Source organism: Toxotes jaculatrix, chromosome 16, assembly GCF_017976425.1.
Source record: "Toxotes jaculatrix isolate fToxJac2 chromosome 16, fToxJac2.pri, whole genome shotgun sequence".
Classification (NCBI taxonomy): Eukaryota; Metazoa; Chordata; class Actinopteri; family Toxotidae; genus Toxotes; species Toxotes jaculatrix.
The window spans coordinates 13,791,811-13,814,518 of NC_054409.1; the positions used below are offsets into that span (position 1 = coordinate 13,791,811).

Here is a 22,708-nt window from a genome sequence, read left to right on the forward strand (position 1 = left end):
TCCCTTGATAGGATTGTTTGACTGTGGTTAAAATGCAGTTGCAGGGGCATACAAACAGAAAACGCTCAAAAAATCTCTTTAATTTAGTTCTGCATTCTTACTATTTCTGTTTCAATGCTTGTAAAAGTATTTAATCTGACCTCATTAGTCACACTGTCCATGATTTCACCAGGTGCGCCCGAGGTCTAAGAGATTTAACCTTTTAAAACAGTTTAAAATAAATAAAAAGAACTGCTGCGCAAGTGCAACAGAACAGTAATTTATAGCGTAAAAGGACATGTGCAGTACATTACTTAGCCTATGCAAAAGGATCGTAGAAGCTTTGCACTCTTTCTGACTTTTATTGCATCTTTTTTTATATATGAAGTGTCTCAATCTAAACAAGATTTGTCATTATTTGAAGTATGAGACAACACGGTCTCTGTCGCCCCCATCAATCGCCTGTCACATGAGCATCATATAATCCTCTCATTTTCTGTCACTTCGGACAACACTTGCCACAGAGGCCTACAGTAGGCTGCCCTTTCTGCAGCAGAATGGCTGCACATGGCGCTGAAGGCACCGCTTTATGTTCAAGTGCCTGGTTACAGCGTTGCACTAGTTTGCTCACACAAGAGAGGGGGCACAGGAGAAACACTAAACGTCATGCAGTGCGGTCAGAGAGTAAACAGTGTCGGGATTGTAATCTCTTTTTGGGTAGAAAATAGGGCTGTTGTGTCTTTAAGAGGGGCTGCTGGTCCCTCATCGCAGCTGCTGGCGTGTGTGTGAGTGTGTGGATGCTTGTGTGTGTATGTGTGTGTGTGTGTGTGTGTGTGTGTGTGTGTGTGTGTGTGTGTGTGTGTGTGTGTGTGACATAGAGGACAGCGGAGATTCATTACTTAAGCAGTACAATGGACATTTATCACCCCGTGGTGTTATTCAAATTCAGTACCAAGCGAGGACCCTCTCCACTCCTCACTCCGCCTTGCGTCGCGTCCGCAGCGTTTATTGTTGGAGCAGCGTAAAGAAAAAGCCAGGAGGGCAGAGAGACATCCATCCAGTCAGTCAGTCAGTCCGAGAGACTCGTAAAGGAAGGATGCAAGGAAGGCAGGAGCGACTGTTCGGAGTGTACGAAGCCCGCTGCTCTCCTGGTCCTCAGCCTCCTTTTTTTGTCACCATCCGACGCTGCTCGCTGGGGGGCATTCGGACGGAGCACAGAGATCCGAGAGAACGCACGTCGTGGGAAACGAACCAAGGACGCACCAACGGGAACTAAGGGGTTTTTCCTCTTTTTTTTTTTTTTTTTTTTTAATTTCTTGGTTTCATCACCAGCCAAAAACAAAAAAATCAGAAGGAAAAACACAAATGCTCCAAGTATTTTTCTTCAAATAGGAGAGGGGATTTTTTTTTTTTTTTTACATATTTAACACCCGTGGAAAAAGGCATTGTGCATCTTGAGGCACCAGAACTGAACAGTCTTTCCTGAAATCGATGACAGAACACAGGTGCAGAAACGACGTTCTCCTGGCGTCCTCGCCTCGGACTTTAAAATGAAAGAAAGTCTAGTTGAGCCGCTCGATTCCCTTCTTTTTCCACCCTTCCCGAGACACTTCAAGAGTAAGACTCTGGTGAACCAAAGGAGATGACATTTTTACCTAAAGATTCAACGGCCATTCAGCCATCTTAAAAGGCCCTGGAGATCTGGACAGATTTGGGGGTTAACTTTACAACTAGCAGCCAGTGTAAAGACACGGAGAGATAACGGTAGCTGTAGTGAGAGAAAGTGGGAACTAGGCTGGGTGCATTTCAGGATGCTTTCAAACAACAGTAGGAAAAGTAACAAAGTGACTGTGACCGCAACAATGCCTCTTTAGCATTATAAAACAACTGAGAGAAAAAAGGACGGAGTTTCTTCCAATGTGGTGATCAGTCAAACTGAGGGGGCGAGTTTCTATTTGAATTAACATTTAATAAGTGTCTTTTGAGGAAAGTATATATATATATATATATATATATATATATATATATATATATATATATATATATATATATATATATATATAGAGGCTTGGTGCAACAGCTCAGCGTTGAAAATGCACAGTGAGAAAACTGATTTTTTTTTTTTTTTCAAAAGGAAAGGCGAAGCCAAGAGGCAATGCTGAGCAGTGAGAATGTCAAGAATAATGCACAGTACTGCAACTCCCCATCTTGTAAGGGGGGAAAAAGGGAAAGAAAACAGTTTTCAGTGTCAGACACAGCCAATACTGTCAAAGGGCATTTAGGAAGGCGAAGCAGGTGCACCCAAGGGCCTATACATTAACTGCTCGTACACAGTCGTGATTTAAATAATCAAATGTTTAATTTCTTCTTTTCATCTTGGCAGAGGATATACAGTCTCTAGCGGTTGATTGTCCAAACGCAATTCTTGAGTAAACTCAAATTCAACCCCAAGAATTGTGTATGGACATCTGTTGCTGCAGACTCACATTCATCACTGCTGTCTTTGGCCAAACGCCACATAAAGAATGTGGGCCTCCACAAACCACAAAGGAGGCTATAGGAAGGCCTTTAGTCTGGTTTTGTTTTGTAACTAGTCACATTTCAGGTAAGATACACATCACAGTTTGCATGTTATGGAGAAAAGAAAAGAAAAAAAGTCGCGGGACTGGGCCAATAAAGTGGAGGAAACCTTACTCTGCCTCATGTAATGTGTTTTTCGGGTTGTGCGTTGTGGTTGGCCCGATTGGTATTTACACTTTGTCGAAGATCTAATGAAGACTGTTTGTTTTAAATGGCAAATATCGACTGGAAGCATTGATGTATCGACTGTGTTTGGCAAACAGTAGGAAGCAGTAAGCTGAATGCTCACATGTAGCACAGATGCACGTTGTGGAAGAGATGAGCAAAGCTAAAGAAGACTGGGCCATATTATCAGAGACATGGAGTCATGAATGAGGAGAAGAGACACAAATGAGCGAGGCAGATTAAATTAAGGCGAAAACTGTTTTCGTTAAAAGCTTCATTTGGCTGGAAAATAGTTTGCTATATAATTTCTAATAATTTATTAATATTCTAAGAGTATATTTAGAGCCCATTAAGGCTGAGCCCAAAGTGCATCTGCAGCCACAGATATATTAGTTAAACACAATTAGTTAAAAACACAGGAAGGTTACCATATCGAATTTATGGCTCCTGGAACCAAATCAAAGGCAGATTACTAAATGTAAAGGTGATATAGTATTTTAAAACCAGAAAATAAACAGAGCAGAAGAGGCCTGATGACTGATGCTGCCAAATGTCTGGAGCCAAACAGCGTCACTGATAAATCACGTGGGACACGTTTTGGCCCATTGGGTGTTTGATCTTTTTACACTTTAATTTTTTTTTTTTTTTCAAAGGAATTCTACTGTCTGAAAAAAATTCTAAATATTCTTTAAAAACGACAAATCACTATACATTTACACCAATATTAATCTAATAAATAATAAAAACAACTGAAGGGTTTAAAGCTAAAAGTTTAGAGCAAAAATATATAAAATATTTGACCTCTTATTTTTCTAATTTTTTTTTTTTTTTTAATCTTACTTTGCTCTCAGTTATAGGCTACAGCCACTAATCAATTAATTCGAAACAACACACACACACATACACAACGCGTGTGTGTTGCTGTTGGAACATTAAAGGCTAACCTTTCTTAATTCCAGGGGATTAGTGCATCATGTTTGCTCTTGTGCAGCAGAAATACTTCTGTGTCCAATATACTGAAATGGACACGTCTTGTCTCTGGTGTTTGTGTCACAGAAGGATCGTTTTTAATCATTTATTTATTTATTTATTTCATAGAACATCAGTTGTCCCTAATTTGCAACAGCGTATTGTTTGGGCCTGTTTTAATATTTGAAGCTTGTTTTGCGCAGGTGCATGGTGTGTGCACGTGTTTTTTGTGCTTTTTTTTTTTTTTTTTTGTTTGCTTGTTTGTTTTAGGAGGCTCATTTTCAATAATAATCATCAGGCTGTAGTGTTATGTTGTAAAAGAAGCCTCTAACACTTTGATTGTGGCGATAGATGCGAAAAAAATCCCTCTAAATAAGGACTTTTTGAACATTACAGAGGCCATAAGCTTAGTTTCAACCGGTTAGCTCAATATCTACAGTTCCAGCTACAGTGTTTTGTTCACATGTAACTAACATATCTTGAGGCTCAGCACTGGCTTCACTGCAGGGAGGTATGGGAGCCTATGGGTGCAACAGCAAAACAAGATGGAGAGCTAAACAGTTGGCAACAGTTGCCTTAAAGCACGTGTCATTTTATTCAGTAAATAATCTCAAATTATATGAGAACATGATCAAAAAAAGTAATTAAGAACAGTTCAAATTCTGTCAGCATAATGGAAATATTAAGTGTAAATATATACTTTCTTAAAGACAGGGATGCAGGTTTTCATGCGTTATAGACAAAACCGTTTTACAGAAGGACCATCCTGTCAGCGTGATGTTAAAAAAAAAACACTAAGTCGATGCTATTATGTATAATCATAGTCTAGTACTTTATTTTTTATTGACTAGTGTTTACTTTATGGCTGTTTACCTCAGACTGGAGATCACAGGCGCCTTTTTTTTTTTTAATTCCCACTGTTGTAACCTGAACTGCTCTGAGTGGTTATGATACACGTGTGTGATGTGATGTTGGGACCAGGTCGCCCCCCCTCAGCATCGTCACTCTCTCTCCTGCTAAGCAGTCAGCTCAGTCAGTGTGCAGCCTGTGCACAGTAAAGACTGTGCAGGACCAGGTAATAGTCCAGACCCCTGAAAAAAATAACAATGGGAATTGGCAGGGAATAAAATGTATAAACCTGGTTTGCACAGGAATTATGAATCATGTAACATAACATGTACGGATCATGTAACATAATACAGGCTATAACATAAAATCATTTTTAAAAAGTTAAAAGGTTATACACTTTAAATCTGCAACAGCCTAAAAAAATTTCAGTCTTTGATGTTTTTAATACTTAGACTAAATAATGAGGAAAGAATTTAATAATGGAGGTCTGTAATAGACGCTACGCATATAGATAAATGTAGATGAGCATCTCCTCTCTGTCAGTCTCTCTCTCTCTCTCTCTCTCTCTCTCACACACACACACACACACACACACACACACACACACACACACACACACACACACACACACACACACACACACACACACAGTATCCCATGCCTGTACTAGTTGACACAGTGCTACATTTTCTCCTCTCTAACCCCCTCGCAGCTTCATTAGCATTTCCTTTCTACCGGCCATTATCGGCCGGTTTCCCGTTGCAAATCGGACTCCACAACCGAGAAAAGGTTTTAGGTCGCCCCGGGCGTTCAGGGGAGGACAGCCCGGAGGCTAGACCTCGACCTCCCGCCGTGCTCCTGTAGTTCATACCCCACCCACACACACCCATACACCCCCTCCTCTTTTATGAATATTCCATCTGAGTGGGGCTATAGGATGGTAAAATCTCCCTAAAGTCTCGTCTAATCAGCCTAAAACTGCAGTGTGATCACAGAGCCGGGTTTAAATCGATCAGGTATAAGCTATCACCAGGAATTATCGAAGCGTGACGTAAAATCCTAATTGAGAAAAGCGTTTGGCTGTAGGCCTCTGTGTGTGGTACATATGGATGCGTGCAGTTAAAACTGGACTTCATGGTGATTCTGTTCAGAGAGAGTCAAGTAGAAATACACAGCGTGGTTTTGGAATTTGTAAGACAAGAGCCTTTACATTAGATAACAAATTCATAACACTGACGACATTTATCATACAGAAGTAGAAAATTACAACAAAAAGATATTTGTAAATGAAAAGTACTATATAACAATTACATTTTCGTAATTTATTCTATCTTTAATTTGTAATTTCACCACTGAGGTTATAACTGAAAATACTCGGTCCTGTCAGGGGTGTAGGCAAAAAGAAAAACGTTAAAAAAAAAAAGAACAAAAATACACTTTGTTGAAATATTTAGAAAAATAAATTGATAATTAAGAGTGAAACACCAGAAATTAAAATTGCGTAATTACAAAAGTCACTGTATAAATTATCATTAACAAAAACATTCAGGCACAGTGTTTCTTTTAAATCTTTTTTTAAAATATCAGAATTAGAAGAATTAAAAAAATATAATAATAAAAATGTTTTTTTAAAATCACATAGGATCCAAAAAAAAAGAAGAAAGAGAAAGAAAGAAAAAACTTATTTATTTCAACATTAGTATTTATAAGTACTACATAAACATTTCATAAACAGTTTATAAACTATGATGTAGGTGTAACAAGCTAAAAGTAAATTTTTAGGTGTTTATTAATGTATAACCTATAGCTCCACCTGTGAGGCATTCATAAGTTGCTGCTGGTGTATCTAAAGATAAAGAATTACACTAACAGTTGTAATCACATAAAAGATGTGTTATATGAAAGGTTACAATTATTGACAAATACATTAATAAACACTTAAAATGTCACATCTGCATACAACTACATTATAGTGTGTTATGAACAATTTATGAATTGTTTATATGCAGCTTATAAATGCTAATTACTGGGGATGTTATCTTGTCTTCAATATTCTCTGGACCAGAAAGTTATTTTAGAATTCATGATGAGGTCATTTTGTTTTTCAGTCATGTTGGAAGAGACACTGCAGGGAGAATAAGGTACACACACTAACTGTAGATCTTTATGCATCTGTGAGCTGACCAGTACAACCACAGCGTCGTATCACTGCTCACTGAGCCTGTCCAGTCTGATTCTATAAAAAAAAAAAAATGTTGGTATTTTCAAAATGTCCCTGAATTCCTGTCTCACGGCTTCCACATTTTTCTCAGTAGCCATCTCTGAATTTCCACTCATTCCTGCGGACTAGCATCAATCACCTCAGTCGCCACGGAGCATGGTTGACACATTCACAGCATCCAATGGGGTGACGTGTTGTTGGCATGTGGGGGGAAAGAGTGAAGAGGATGTGGAGTAAAGGCTGTTACAGAGATGTCACGGATATGTTTGCATTCCTCGCTCACTGTCTATCCTCCATGTAGAGTAGAAATAAACACAACATTGTCTTGGTCTTGTAGTTGGTAATCCAGCTCCCCCTGAGGTTCAGAGACCACACAAAATGTTTAATATTCAAACATCTGTACAAGTCAAAGGAGAAATATGTGTGTTTACCAATACAAATATGTGCATTACTCCCGTGCTCCCTTTGGGGTCCAATCAATAACAAACTTTTCATTTCATTTACATTCTGTGTTGAGTCCTGTAATTGAATCAATGGATTTAAATTGAAGCATTCAGACTGTTTGTGCATGTAAATATGTGTTTCAGATATGAGACCCCAAGGACCAACTTGTCTTGCAGCTGCTTCCACATTATATGAAACATTAACTGACTCAGAGAAAATGAACAATCTCACTATCAGTGAACATACAGGCTAACTTTCACACACACGCACACGCACACACACACACTCTTCTTCTTGCTGATTTAAACGTCCACACAAGCATTTTTATATAGTCACAGGGATCTGTGCACGCAGGCTGAGGACATAAACACTGCTGCATTCATGATCTCAAAACATTAAACACGGTAATAGTGCATCATGAAAACAGAGCTTAAAGTGAAAAATAGTACGTTTTACACACTGCTAGAAACACACACATATACACTCTCTCTCTCTCTCTCTCTCTCCACACCATCTGACAGTGAACATGGCTCCCAGTGCTCACCATTAGTTCCCAGTCTGCATCATTGATAAGTACGAGAATCCCAGGTCTCCTGTGGGAAAACACACCGTTTTGAGTCAGACGCATTTTCAAAAGGTAACAGACTCAAATGCACGTATACGTATACACACGTGTGTAAAAGATACAAACAGCTGTAAACAGCTCACACAAAAAAAACCCCCAAATACTAATTTTGTAAACATTAAGGGAAAAAAGCAATCCTCAAATAAATAATTTAATAAATAAATAAATATAATTGAGAGAAAACATTCAAGTTGTTTTGAGTGTAAATCTGTCAAACTGAACCATGTTGTGGGAAAAAAATTCAATTATTACTAATTAAATTCCCTCTAATTCTTACTAATTACAATTTAGTCTTCAACTCTTTGGGGTGGTAGATTGAGACACAGGGATCATTTGTTTGCTAACACAGCTTGACTAACAATTGCAATCAAATTAAGGTAGTTAAAAAAAATGTAAGTGATGAATATACCTGAAAATAACTAGAAAGAATGTAAAAAAAACATTTGGTTGAAAAAAGGATTTTTTTTAACAATCTATAGCAAAATGTACCCCAGAGAAAATAGGAAATCATATCCAGTGTTTTAATTTTCAGCACTTCACCGTATAAAATTAAAAGACAACCAGTATTATGTTTGAGAACAAACATTAATATATTCATGCAATTAAATGTATTAGTGTAAGTGACTGTGTGTGTTTTTGTGAGTGTTACATCCATTTTACAGCACATATAGGGTCATAAATTACTGTTAATGTTATGTAATAAACTGCTCTGTCTCCAAATATGCATAAAGCACTTTCATTACCAATCACAATTTCCCAAATTGTTTTCTGGCTGAACACAATGATGAGTTTTCTTAAAATAAAAGTGGCTTAAGTAAACGAGTAGAGAGAAAATGGGGAGAAACAAACTGTCACTGGAAATTAATGGGGGCCCAAAAATAACATACAGATGTAGCTTTAAAAAAAAAATTAAAAAAAATCACCACCCTTCGAAAGAGGATAATGGGGATAATGGGGGAGGGTAACAACAGGCACCTTTGGGTGCAGTTTTCTTAACAGATGCGAGTGTATTTTTTCTGAAAGCCAGAGAGCTCAGTTGATGTGGATGGTGAGGTAATGCCTGAAACAGAGACTGATGCCTCTTGTATAGTTCAAACAAGCATCTTTCCACCTCGTAGATGCTCTATGACGTCACTGACAAAGGGCAATGCGAGAGGAACCTGTGAGAACAAACGTGTCTGCACAAACGTACACACACACACAGGTCTATGCTGAGAAAGAACAAAAGAACCGAAAAAAGGCAAAGACTGTAAACTAATCACTCACAGCACCCACAGATCTTTTTAAAAGATAATGAGGAAACACCTTGATGGTGGTTTGCTCAAAAAACAGTGTGCTGCCAACATAAAGCACGCACACAAACACACACATCTAATCTATAAGGTTTATAGGTAGCCTAGCTTTTTCTCCATTCATTGGTTAGGTGGTGCTATAAATAGTCCTGCACAAAGGCAGCTGTAAAAGTCAGCCAGTCCTATAAGACTGCTGTGAGCCCTGGACCCAAACACACACACACAGCATACAAACACACAACCTCAAATGCACACACACACACACTTGCACACAGGTAATCATCTTACTGAAACCTATAACCTGAAGGCGAGACTGTTTTTTCCCCTCCGCATTTCAGCAGTTTTAAATTTCAGGAAAAAAATGCTTCAGAAAAACTCACAGTCTGGTTCGGTTTCATTTTAAAATTTTCAACATACTGAGAGCTGTTCTTTCAGAGTCATTTTGATCAAATCTTACAGTTACTCGTAATACTTTGCAGTTACGATTTTGTTCCAGCGGTAGTGCGATGAATAACACATCTTTTAAGGTTACACTGTTGTACACAGATCAAGTGTGTGTCAAGTGCACACACACTCACACAGACTCTCCTTGGACAAAGAGCTCAGGCCTTTCCTTCAGCAGGTTCCGTTGGATCCAGACCAGCAGCTGCTTCATGTCCCCTAGAAAACACAACCACACATACACACATACACACACACACACAAAGCCCATACACAGGCAGACAACAGAGGTCATAGGTTAGGGGTTAAGGGTCAAGGTGCATGGTTCCAGCCCCCTGGTCGATGTGACGCGACAGAGGCACCAGGCGGGACGAGGCTGTGTATATATGTGTGTGTGTGTCTGTGTGCATGTATATTTATGAGTGTATGTGTATGTTTGGGGGGGAAAGGAGAGGACACTGGAAATTGGGGGAGGGTTGAGTGATGTCAATGGCCAAGAGCGACATTTCATTTCACTTTGGTTAGAAAGAAATAAAATTAATGATTTGTGGGTAAAAACCTAGAAACCACGGAACAGATTGGAAAACAAAGACCATCTACAGCCAAACAGGTAAATTTTAAGTGTTAAAATGGAGAAAAAAATAAAAACATTAAGGCCGATATTTTCTAAAAACGTTCACCTTAAAAACAACTGAAATGCAATTACGTTTCTCTCTCATATTTGTGGTGAAAATTTTCAGTGCAGGACTAATGAAATAAACAGCAAAGTCCTATTTCAGAATAATAATTTCCTTTGTTAGAGTCGGACATTAAACGCACTGTGTTTCGCCTTGAATATCAGCAATGCCTGAATTTTCTATGAGTCTGACCTCTCTAACAATCAGATTGACCTTGTCTCAACAATAGGTTGAGCCTCACTCAGACCGACTGACAGCCACAAAGGCAACGACAACGAGAGGTTTTAGGATAAATCCCCACTAAATAACTTACAATGAATGTATTATAGTTATGGCTATCGTCATCATTAAGATTCAAGGTGTTTAAGAGCCTTTGAGTGTTTGTGGGAATGTGTTAGTGCTTGGTGTGCTTCCTTATAAAATGAATAATGCTATGATGTGGACACACAAATTAGGTGAATGCAGTAAAAACAAAATCCACTAATTTAATATTTTCTTTTAACCATTTACTGGTTGTGTGTTCATGTATGTGTGTGTGTGTGTGTGAGAGAGAGAGAATATGCTCACAGTTGTCCCCTTAATGTACATGTGCACGACGACTCGCAATAACACTTGAGAGCAGGACCACAATCGCTGGAAGCTCCATCGTACACACACACACACACACTGCACACTCACACACAACATCAAAATTAACAGTACCGGCCTCCTCCAGCAGTTTACACAGGACTTAAAGAACACAGGAGATTAGGTACAGAAATGTGCAAGGAGAGAGTAAATAAATAGAGGAGGGAAAGAGCAAATACACGACAGGAGAGCAAGAGGAAAAGAGAGCAGCAGCAAATGGAGCAGATACGAGGGTAAGAGGACGACAGTGAGTCATGTCGAGCCAGGTGTGAGGAGAGCGGTGAAGCCGTAGCAGGTAGGCGTCGAACCGCTCAGGGATTCGCGAGTTCAGCTGGATCAAAGGCTGCGCTAATATCACATTAAAACAGTACACAGGAATCAGCTTTGACCTGAAATATGTTCAGAAAAATGCAAGAGAAAAAAATGTAAAAAAATAAAAATAAAAAATGTTGCACTCTTTCAGTGGAGCCAAATCTGGACTTTGATTTACTTTTCAGTTAATTATTCTATTAGATATAGAATCTGGGTTTGTCCAAATCTAAAATTACTGAGACATTCGGGTGTCTGAATTTCATCTGTACAAAAATTCACCAAAACACCTGCCTTTTCCAGGTTTTCAGATTATGAAATTATATTGAGAGTGGTGTATCAAAGGGTCCACACAGCTACCAAAAACATTTTTTGTTTTATTTTCTGGGAAGGAGTCGTCTTCCGTAGTTCAGGGTGTGGTTATTCGTGCATTAAAATAATGGAAACCAAATCAAGCAACGCTGATCACAAAAGATAAAATACAAATACCCACAAGATAAAATAAAACATAAACTCAAGAAATATCAAAATAAAATCCTGTTTAAGGGCATCTTTTTGAAATTTATACTATTTAACAACAAAACAAGAAAAAGATTAAAGAAAAAAAAAGAGAGAGATTTCTAGAGGCACCTGCCTGGTCACTGTGGCTATGAGGGCAACAGACTGTGTGGATGATATGCCATGTATAAGGTGTGTGTGTGAGTGTGTGAGTGTGTGAGCGTGTGAGCATGTGAGCGTGTGAGCATGTGCACACGTTTACACGTGTTCCTCCAAGCCTGTGTGGATGGTGTTCAGGTTAATTGCAGTGCTGTCGGCCAGCTCAGTAGTATAATGATAGCGCTAGTTTTCTACGGTTCCAGGCCTCCATATAAAAAAAGACAAATACCTCCCCTTGCAACACACACACACACACACACAAAGAGTACTAGGCAGTGAATATTGACCTGCACCTCTGTGGGGCTAAAAACAGAACTAATCACTACAGCAGTCATAACTCCTTCTTTGTGGTGACTCATTTCTTTGCTCTCTCTCTCTGCCTTTGACTATTGGTATTTTTCTCCACCATTACCCCTTATTCTCTCTTTCATCCTCTCGTCCATTTACTTTTTCATTTACTCTCTCCTTCTGACACACACTCACACACTCTCTCTCGTAAAACCTGCTCTCCCACCCTCGTTCTCTCCTCCATCTTTTGCCTTCTGTGTTATATCACCCTCTTTGAACACACACACACACACACACACACAAGCAAACATGTTAAAAGTTGCACATAGAGAATAAACAGGTTGCCTTAGCTCAATACATAGGCTGGTAATAATTCAAACTTTCATCAATTAAGCTTTTTATAAGAGAAACAGTCATCAGCCGTTGCCCTCTTAATGGCTGCCTTGTAAAAGGTTACACAGGTCTACGAATTTCAATCACCCACAGTCTGGAGCAAAAAGACAGGCTTGTATAAATGAACTGCATAAAAGATGAAAGTCAATGTAAAGAAATAAGGAGGTAGAGAGGTGAAAGGAAAGAACAATGACACGGAGGAACTGCGAGCGGAAGGTTTTTCATAGCGCTTTGCGGACCAGGTAGAGGGGGGAAAAGAAAATGAGGGAACAAGCAGACGAGAGAGGGAAAATGCGTCACAGGCTCCAAATGCATCTTGGGATAGCTGCGTTGCGTGGGTGGAAGAGGAGACATGGAGGGAGGGGAGAGAAAAGGCGCCATTTTGACGCTGATTCAAAACCGTGCCCGCTTTTCTTTTGTGCGTGCAGTTTTGCCCCCCTTTCTTCTCCTTTTGCTTTCCTGTCTTCGTGCAATTATGACGGTCATGTAGGGAGGTGGGGTGGGTGGTGGGGGTGAGCTATCCATCTTTCTGCTGATACGAGAGGCAAAAACTGTGTGATCCTTAGACCACAGGGGTTTTGTTGAGTGTATGAGAGAGAGAGAGAGTTAGATAAAGAAGGAAAGAGAGAGAGAAAGAGTGGGGGTGGGGTCTTTCAGTCGAGGGTCATCAATCACCGGCTGGGGTCAAAGAGAAATACGAAGGATTCAGAACCAATTATATCTGCCTTCACTGCACCCCCTCTGTACTCACACACACACATTCATACAAACACACACACTGATGTGTAAGGCGAAATTAGTTCGGGAGCAATATTTTCAGGATCACACAAGTCCAGACTTAAAATTACGATCAACAAATACAGCCAGGAAATGTTATGTCAGAACGTCTGTGCTCCAGTGACATTAAAATTATGAACTGCACGCACTACATGGCAAAATCGCAAGTTTTCAAGTGTAGTGCACACACACACACACACTCGCGCACACATAGACACGGTCGGTCTAACAGTCGGTTTGTGCAGCAAGGTCATATCTGGCTGACATTCCCTGTTCTGGTCAACTTTTGTCTTTTTGTTGTCGTGGTAACATCAGCGCCATGGATGAACACCCTTTGTTTAGTGAAATACCAAAGACACATATTTGTCTCGTTTGTTCTCTCTCTCCGTAACACACACACACACACACACACACTCACACACACACAAACACACACAAACACTTACATATATATATATATATATATAAAATCCCAAGACATTTTCACCTCTAGGCAGCTGCCATTCACAGCCTACACTTTCCCTCCTTGTTTTCTCAATGACCCAGGTCCTGAGCTGGGTTTGGGGAATAAAATCAGGCTGCAGGCAGGTTTTCCCTCCTCCATGCTGAGTTAGTGACCCGTGTTGGAGGGAACCTGAATCCCTTGGCAAAATAAAATCTAATCAATTTGGATCCTGAGGTGGAAAAGTTTTTTATGAATTGAGAAATGAACACACGCCCGCCTAGTCAGCCGAAATGATATCAGACAAAAAAAATTGACTTGAGCTCTGTCACCCCAACGGCTCTTTTGCAACTCACAGAAGCAAAATAAACTTCCCTTTAAACCCCTTTACTTCGCACCTTCACATACTCACATACATCGGCATTACCAGTGGGTGACATTTACAAGTGAAAGAGGCAAAAAGTATTAGTTTAGGGGCAGAACAGGCAGCCACACAGATGTTAGAAAAGAGGATAATGGAAGGAGGGAGAGGAGGAGAAGAAATGGGGAAATTGATGGGAGGATAATGGCTTATAAGATTAAGTTATGACAGAGAAGTGCAAAGGGAAATATCTATGCATGACAGTCTTATTTCCATTTTCTTAAAAGTTAAATATCAAGGTTAAATATCAAGATTTATGCACCTGTTGTATGACACAAACACAATATCAACAAAACATACAAAGTAATGTGATACTATAATCTTATGTAAAAAATTATAATCTTTAAAATTAATAATTTGTCATTTTTAAAACATTTAAATGAGTGTTGGGAATAAAATGACTAAATGACTAAAGCTTACAGAAACACTGGACTGATCCTTTAAGTGACATTTCTAAATACAGCCCTTCAATTCATTAGGGAAATCTCTCATCTTTGGGAGATGCAGCTATATGACATCATGTATAAACACAGCATTCATAGCAAGGAAGGCAATCTAGGTTATATAGACTATAAAGAGGAAGGTAATACTCACAAGGTTCTGACTGGCTTGGAAGAGTCACATGATGTTCCTTCACGCCATTAAATAGCAGCTCTGCTCCTCCTCTAGACAAAGAAATAGATAATATGTGTGTTTCTGTGGCTTTCATACAGCTGTTTTTCTAATGTGTTTGTCTAAATAATTTCCTCCAATGAAAACTCACTTGAATAAGCAACCACACTGTGACACGTTGTGGTATAAGTATAGTTAAACTGAGCATGCTGGAAAATGAAAACGCTGTTTTAACACTGGCGTTCACTAACTCCATCATTTATGTCCCCATCATCAAGAGAAAAACACCTTTACAGATACAGCATTTTAACAACACACATAAAAAAGTGGCCTAAACAGGTTGCAGGATTAAATATATAAAATGCATTTATCCCTGGTTCCCATTACTCTGAGCCTGGGGCGATTTGACCAGACAGTGAAAAAGGTGTTATGTGTGTCTGGGTTTGGAAACTTTGGGACTTAAAAGAAACAATTAAGACAAACTGTCTTCATGATCAAATTGCAGATAGAAATCTAAGTAAAATCTTTTTAAATGGTGTTATCGGAGATAAAGTCCTTTCAATGTTTAAGCTTAATAATTAAATATTCATTGTGTGCCTGTAGTGTGTGCAGCTCGGCTGGTGATAAAACTGCTAACTATTAAAGGTGTTTCTATTGCATCTATTGGATTTTCATAGAACAGACATTTCTGTCTAGTTACCTTGATCATTCATTTCTCAATTAGGGTTTTAATACCAGGTTTTAATACCAGTAAATTGGAATCGGTTAATTGGACATGCACTACAAGAACACTGTCTTTATTCTCCCTATAATTCATTTCACAGAGGCATTTACAGAAATATGCCAGTGAATTTAATGTAGATAAAATGTAGGGAGATATGGGAACCCACAAAAGTGTTATCACGTTATATATTATGAATGATATGATTTTATATATTAATGTAAAATGAAATATACCATGACAAAGGATTTACACATATCACCAACCCATAGGTGACAATGTTTACTGCAGTGTTTTTCTTTTTATCTATATTAAAACTAAGGATGTAAGGCTGACTTCAGTCTGAATCTAAGGTCTGAAAAATGTTTCACAGGCTGCAGAGAGAAGCGTGAACAGGACAGAGAGGATGTTTTTTTAAAAATCGAGTCAGTCAGCTGCCAACACTATTCATACGTGAGCGTCCTCCCTCCTCATATGCTAATTATAATAAACCAGCACACAGTCTCTATCCTCTGTCTCCTCAGACTGGAGAGAAGAAGCGACTACACTTTGATTTCATACACAAACTACAAACTAGCTACTTTCTACGCCGATTTCAGGCCTATTTAGACAAACCACGCAAAAATAAATCACTACAACGGGCGTGCAATGTTTTGTTTTGGCGTGATGACGGACACGAAGCTTAAACAGAAACGATAACCTATCATAGAGGGTTTTAAATTCGCCTACCCAAACTCCAGGTGAATCGCTATAGGCGCTGCCATATTGTCGGCACATGCAGGAAGTAGCGAAGCGGGAAGTCGGAAGTGACGTGTAAACTTTTTTTTCCCCCCCGTTTCGGTCAACGGAGATTTGATATATTAACTGAAAGCAAACTCAATGTAATGAATGTAATTTTTTTAAAAAAAGAAAAGAAACAAATAAATATATATATATTTATATTTATATTTATATTTATATTTATATTTATATATATATATATATATAAATAAAATAAGCAAAAGATGTTTGCATTTTATCACATAGTACAACCCTCTGTTATGAAACAAAAACATAATCTGTCATTTTAGAAACAACCATGATCATGTGCAGTGTTGCCAAGAGCTTGAAAATCGTGCTTGTGCAAACATTTCTGTGTAGAATAATTTTCTTTCTAATTTCTTTGAACGTGTAAAACAGCTGATCAATCCTTGCCGTTTAATTTTATTTCTTATATTTTGTATTGACAAATTAGATCCTGTCAATATGAGGAGCCATATTAGGAGCTAGGATTTCTTCAAATGTTATATTCCTAATGTATAAAACATGCTGTTTCCAGAATCCCCATGCACTTTTTAATACTTGAACATGCTAATTTTGAAACCTCTCTTTTAATTTTCCATTAGTTTTTTAATATTTTTGTTGTGAGTTGAACTGGGATGTTTACTTTCCAGGTTTCAACTGAGTGCTATGCTCTCATGCACTTTTTAGGTGAAATTATCTGATGCATTTGTTTCTAACCCAAAATCTTTGCAATTAACATGCCACATGGTGGTGACTTCATTTATGAACTGATATCCCCTTGAACTTGACTTTATTTTGGGAAATCATTATGTTGGAAAATCTTTAGTACATACAGCACTCTCTCTCACACCCACTCTCTAAATGTGCATATGCGTGTTTGCATGTATTTGCATTGTGTCCATGAATATGAAAGTGTGCAGAGGCATGACATGAGTGTGTGAATGCACATCTGTCTCTCTGTCCCTCTCTCCCTCCTTACATACATCCTCAATCATACTGGTGACAGTTCTAGACCCAGTATACAGGACTGGGAGGACGAGATGGGGGTGGGAAGAGGTCAGTCAAAGGTTTGAATTGCAAATCCGGCGCCTTCTGTTGGCGTCCAAGCCTTAGCAGGCCCTTCCCTGTCTTCATTCATGTGTTAATGAGGAGTCAGTGCAGGGGCAGATAGACAGATCGACCAGGGGCCTGGCGAGGGTGAGGAGGCAGGCGGGAAAACCAGGGTGATGGCGGAGGCAGCAGTGGAAGTTTTGAAAAGTAATGAAGACATGATGAGTACGGTTACTGGTTGCAGTCTTTCGTCCCAGCTGGGATGAAGTGTATCCTCACAACAGTCGTGGGGTAAGCTCAGAGGGAGGCAAAGATGCAGAAGATGGGGTGTGGGTAGGATTAGTGTGACTGTAGCTTCCATAGTTATGGAGTGAATTATCCAGGAATGATCACACCATCACTGGGTGTCACATCACATTTGCTAAGCTGCCTTAAGGTTCACATGCTGCTGTTATGGATAGTATGCCACGCTTCTGTTCTATTCTGATGAATTTCTTGTGCTTTTTGCATCTCAGTTTGCATGCAGTAAACAAAAAAGATCTTTTCCAAGCATTCGATAGGTGTACCAAATGTAGCTACAATTTTTTTTAGAGTTGTAAATACACACATTTGATTTTAAACCAGGACAGTTTGAGATATTTTAGTATTTTGAAAATATATATCCAGTTGAAGTGAAACAGCTGTTAACTTCAGTCTTTGTGGGAATACACATTTTAATACTCATAATACTGGATTTGTAAAATCTCAGTTCACAATACTCTGTTAAAATGATATGCTAATATTCATATGTTGTTTAAAACACAATTTCTCTAGTTTGGACTGACACGAGTATTGGTAAACTCTGATGTGACAAATATTGTGTTTTTCCCCTGTTTTGTTGGCCCTGTCCATACTCAGAGACACATCAGAGCTGGAGCTAACATATATCCTCCTCAGAATCCAGTCATGTTCTCCTCAGCCTCTCTTGCTCAAAGGTGGATGAGTTTGCTGTGATTTTTATACATTTCTTAAGAAAGTAAGAAATACAACAATCAGTCATTCCCCTGAGTCGAGTTTTCACCCCACCACCAATATTCACCCATAGATGCACGTCAAAAGTCAACGCTACACTGCCAGGCACCATCTATAGAGCAGCCAGGGTCACACATGATCAGATGACAATGACCAACACAATGGATTAGCTATAAAAGGGCTGGGGGGGAGAGATTAGGGGTGAATTGATGACGGTTGGTTGGCTGGCAGGCAGGCAGGCCTGGGAGATCTTGGGTCTGTTTCAATAAGGAACATAAAGAGCTGAAATTAACATGTACCATGATACCAAGCAGAGAGAATCCTCTTAGAGATTACATCCATAACATGTTACGCCTATGGAACTGTATGGAAAGGGGAGACAAAGAGCAGAGCGAATGATAATTTTCCATTGTAGACTATGGGGGATCCTATTCAGTTCTGTTCTGATTGATTCTATTGTATTCTGTTCTGTTTTGTTCTTTTCTATTCTACATTATAGTTTTCTTAATGTCACAAATGCAGTAATTCTTCCACTTTCTGTTCTACCCTGGAATAAACTCTTCCCCCCCACCCCCACCACCTCCCCACCACAACCTCAGCATAACAGCTGCCAGGCCGCACTACTGCCTCCTTCTTGAAGGGTGTAAGCAGCAAGGGCAACAGCAGTATTCCTGCAACATCTGTATTGTGGTGCACAGACACACATGTTGACAAATGCACACATTGATACACAAACACATGCGAGCACATGCAGAAACACACACTCACACATGCATGGATACACACACACACACACACACACACACACACACACACACACACACACAGTCCATCTGTCTTTGTCGCCCTCCCACTGCCATCGCCACGGGTCTGTCTACAAAACAATGCGTGATGCTTCGCACAACACGCATGCTCAATGCACCTCACACTGTGCATTTTCTGTGAAAAGGGAGATTCACACATGCGGATCTTTGTGCTTAACAAATATTTAAGAACACTAATAGAGTAGCTAGAGTGCCCAGAAGGCTGCACAATCCAAGAAATGGTAAGTAGTGAGAATGCTGTAATAAGTGGAAGGAGTCCAGAAACCACTGACAGTCAGGAAGTACTGCTCTGCCAGGCACCTAAACTGGATCAGGGACCAGGATTCTCATTAACTGCAGTTGGCTGGATGAGGGACTGTAATCTGTTTATGAGCGTCAACTTTGGGTTGATAGTGAAATGCTGTCCCCTACTGGTTACCAGAGTGAATCACAAGATAATGGCTCCTTAAAGACAAGGATCTTTAACTGTATACAGACTCAATACATCTAAAGTAGCTGTTGCTCAGCGTCTTTACTGGAACCAGTGGTGCAAATGTCTCCCAGTGCAACTCACTGATGTGTTCATGACAGTGTTGGGGTAGAAATTCAGGTCTATGACACAGAAGAAGCTATATCACCTAATAGTTGGTTAAGGTCTTTTCATGGGATTTGATGACTATAAAAAAGATTTATAGTAATTATACCTTGGAAAGGTACTATACAATCAAAACTTTACCGACACATGTATGCTTTTTGTCTCAACAAAGAATCAAACTCACTGAGACAAGCAATCATTTTATTTGAAAAAAAAGTGAATTGCTATGTACAGTAAGTAAAAAAACATGAGATCAGTCCTAAATCATTTCTTGTCTTTTTGCTTTTCAAGTCCATCTCATACAGCCCTGTCACACATAACAGGAGAGTCCACACACTGTCAGAGCATTCCTGTACAGCATTCAACAGAGGACAAATAAAAACATTACATCATTGTCAATTTTCATTTTCAATCATTGGAGATCGTAGATATCAAACCTAAACCAGCAGGCATCCTCTTGGTCTAAAAACACACACAATAAACATTTCCATTGTGTGTATGTGTTCATCTGTTATATTGTATTACAATTAAAGATTCAGTGGTTTTTTTGCTGACTAAAGATCGCCCCCTGTTGGACCACAGCGGGAACTGGCATATGACTCCACATCTCATGAACTCTGATCTGTACAGCTTAGCCCAAATACGGTTCAGGCTAGAAAGTGGGACATTTAAGGAACATTCATTTTTTAGAATTATTTGATTGATATCTTATATGAAATGTATTCATATATAGATTATTAGTTTGGATAAGAAAAGGTTAGAAATAACAAAGCATAAACATTTCAAAAAACAAGGTGATGTCAGGAGAAAAAGTGAAAAACTGACAAAGATTTCCTTAAACATTCTGAATGGGTGTCTGCTCTTTAGGGGTCTCAGCCCTTGGTTGAAACGATTGCATAGCCCTGAGAGTTGGCTCCAGCCCTCTCAGGCCCACATACTGTAAATACAGCAATGATTTAACACCGAACACTCAACCAAAATGTAATTCCCATTAAAATAAAACGATTCAGATCATTTAAGCTCTATTGCCAAAACACGAATTCAAAACATATAAAAGAAAAAAAATTCTCTGTAGCAGGGCTGTGGTTTACATGTCCTTCATTGATTCAGTTTGGAAGTTTTTTTTTTTCCATTTATATCTCCAAACCCAATAAGAGATGAAAGATGTCAAATTTTTCTCCATCTATCGAGTACCCTTCAAGGTCATCCACAGACATAAAATATCTTATACTTTGACACATCTTTATATCTAAATTATTAGTTTAAAGCAACATTTTACTTGGTGCAACATTTATAGCTGCATGCATCAACCATTTTAATTATTTCTGGAAATTTACAAACTGCTGCTCCAGATTGCTGAAGCTAGAGTCGTACCAAAGCATGTTCATAAATGTTTCTATACTAAGTGAAACATTGCTTCAACTAGATTTAAAGAGTATGCATCCCAGTTTTCCTCTGTCACACAATGCTTGTGTTTAGCTACATTTTGTGCACAAGACACACAATATCAAATGTATTAGTTGAACAGTTACAACAGAGGGAGGATTGCTTTGTTCCTCTTAATGTTTTTAACAACTTGCAAAGCCCTCGTGCCGAAGTTGCAGCATTACTTTTGCAAATGTTTCATTTCTGATACATTTATTAATGCATGCCTGATACATTTTTAATGGGATTCAATGGGACTGCTTGATACATTTTTAATGAGCTTTTATGAACATGGTTCCCTCAGAATGAGCACTGACAGATTCTCATGACTTTTGGTGAAGCAACATCCATAATGTTCTGATATCCTTTGATCCAATCAAATAAATAAGACAAAAAAACCCCAAAACACATGGAACATTAATGACACACAAAAATAAAGGAATGTAAACATACATACATATGCATACAAACAGACAGACACTCACTCATTCGCACAGACAAAACATCTATATATGAGCTATGTAAGTTATTGTTGTTATTTCTGCTACAGTGTGTGACAGCAGTTGAAACAAGAGTGTCTGTGTTTTATTGGAGTAAAGCCAAACTCTGCAGCTCTGTTTGGTCCTCGGGGCACACCGTACACATGTTACTGTTTGTACCAAGCAGAGGAGCGGGTCACCTATGTCCCCCATATTCTTTTCTACTTAGCTTGTCTCTGATTTGTTGCCATTTAAATATTTTAGCGCTAAGTGAGGAAGTCCAAAGGGAGGAACAGAAGGATCTCCATGCCCTATTTGGAGTCCACAGTCAGTGCAACACGCTATAAGTGAGTAACCTTCTTTTCTTTATTCATAGTGCTCAATGCACATGCTCTTTTAGCTGCCTCTGCATATGCTCTCACCCCTCCCTGTGTTCATACTGGACTTTTCCACATCATCCCCAGCGGTGCAAAACAAGACTGTTCCACTATGAGTGGTGAGTGCAGATGGGGGTGTTTTTTCGATTGCGGGAGATGGGGTAGGTGCTATAGCTCGCTGTGGCGCACAGGAGGCTCCAGCTTGTGTGACAGGGCAGTGAGAACCTTGTCAAACTTCTCGTAACGCTCCGATTGGCTGCCCTCAGAGCCACGGCTGCCCCAAAGGAGACGCATCTGAAACTCCGTCTGGAAGATCTCGTGTATCTCTGCTCGCTCCTGGACTCCTGGAAACGAAGAAGAGAAGAGAGAAGAGGTTATTCTATGAAATAAAGGTTACCAGAAAACAAAAAAAAAATTTCATAATTAAATAATAAAATTGAAAAACAAGACTATGGGAAAAGTAATACTATACTATAGCTGATTTTATTAAAGGTATTAAATAAAATGAATATTAAATTTTCACTGAAAGCTCTCAAAGCATAGTATTTTGTATTTTGTATTAGAAGCAACAACATCAAAATAAAAAAACACCAAATACATGCTGAAAAGTAATTTAAATTATATAGTCACATTTGCTATTTCCCCTATATATGCCCACTTATTATCACATGACAGACTTTCTGCAATGAGTCAGCT

General features: G+C 39.0%; 2 protein-coding genes across 2 annotated transcripts in view; both read right to left on the bottom strand.

Annotated features, from left to right (window-relative positions):
- Positions 1–6,212: 6,212 nt before the first annotated feature.
- Positions 6,213–16,261, bottom strand: urm1 (ubiquitin related modifier 1). Its single transcript, XM_041059826.1, has 5 exons — positions 16,219–16,261; positions 14,751–14,821; positions 9,703–9,784; positions 7,752–7,800; positions 6,213–7,118 (listed from the first exon to the last, which is right to left on the bottom strand). The coding sequence occupies exons 1-5, from the start codon at positions 16,251–16,253 to the stop codon at positions 7,050–7,052; spliced, it is 306 nt and encodes a 101-aa protein (XP_040915760.1). The 5' UTR covers positions 16,254–16,261; the 3' UTR covers positions 6,213–7,049.
- Positions 16,262–19,918: 3,657 nt separating this feature from the next.
- sh2d3ca (SH2 domain containing 3Ca) overlaps positions 19,919–22,708 on the bottom strand; it is a 50,353-nt gene continuing 47,563 nt past the window's right edge. Inside the window, exon 15 of the mRNA XM_041059181.1 lies at positions 19,919–22,356. Within this exon, the coding sequence (XP_040915115.1) occupies positions 22,181–22,356 (176 nt within the window). The 3' untranslated portion in view covers positions 19,919–22,180. The remainder of the gene's footprint in view (positions 22,357–22,708) is intronic.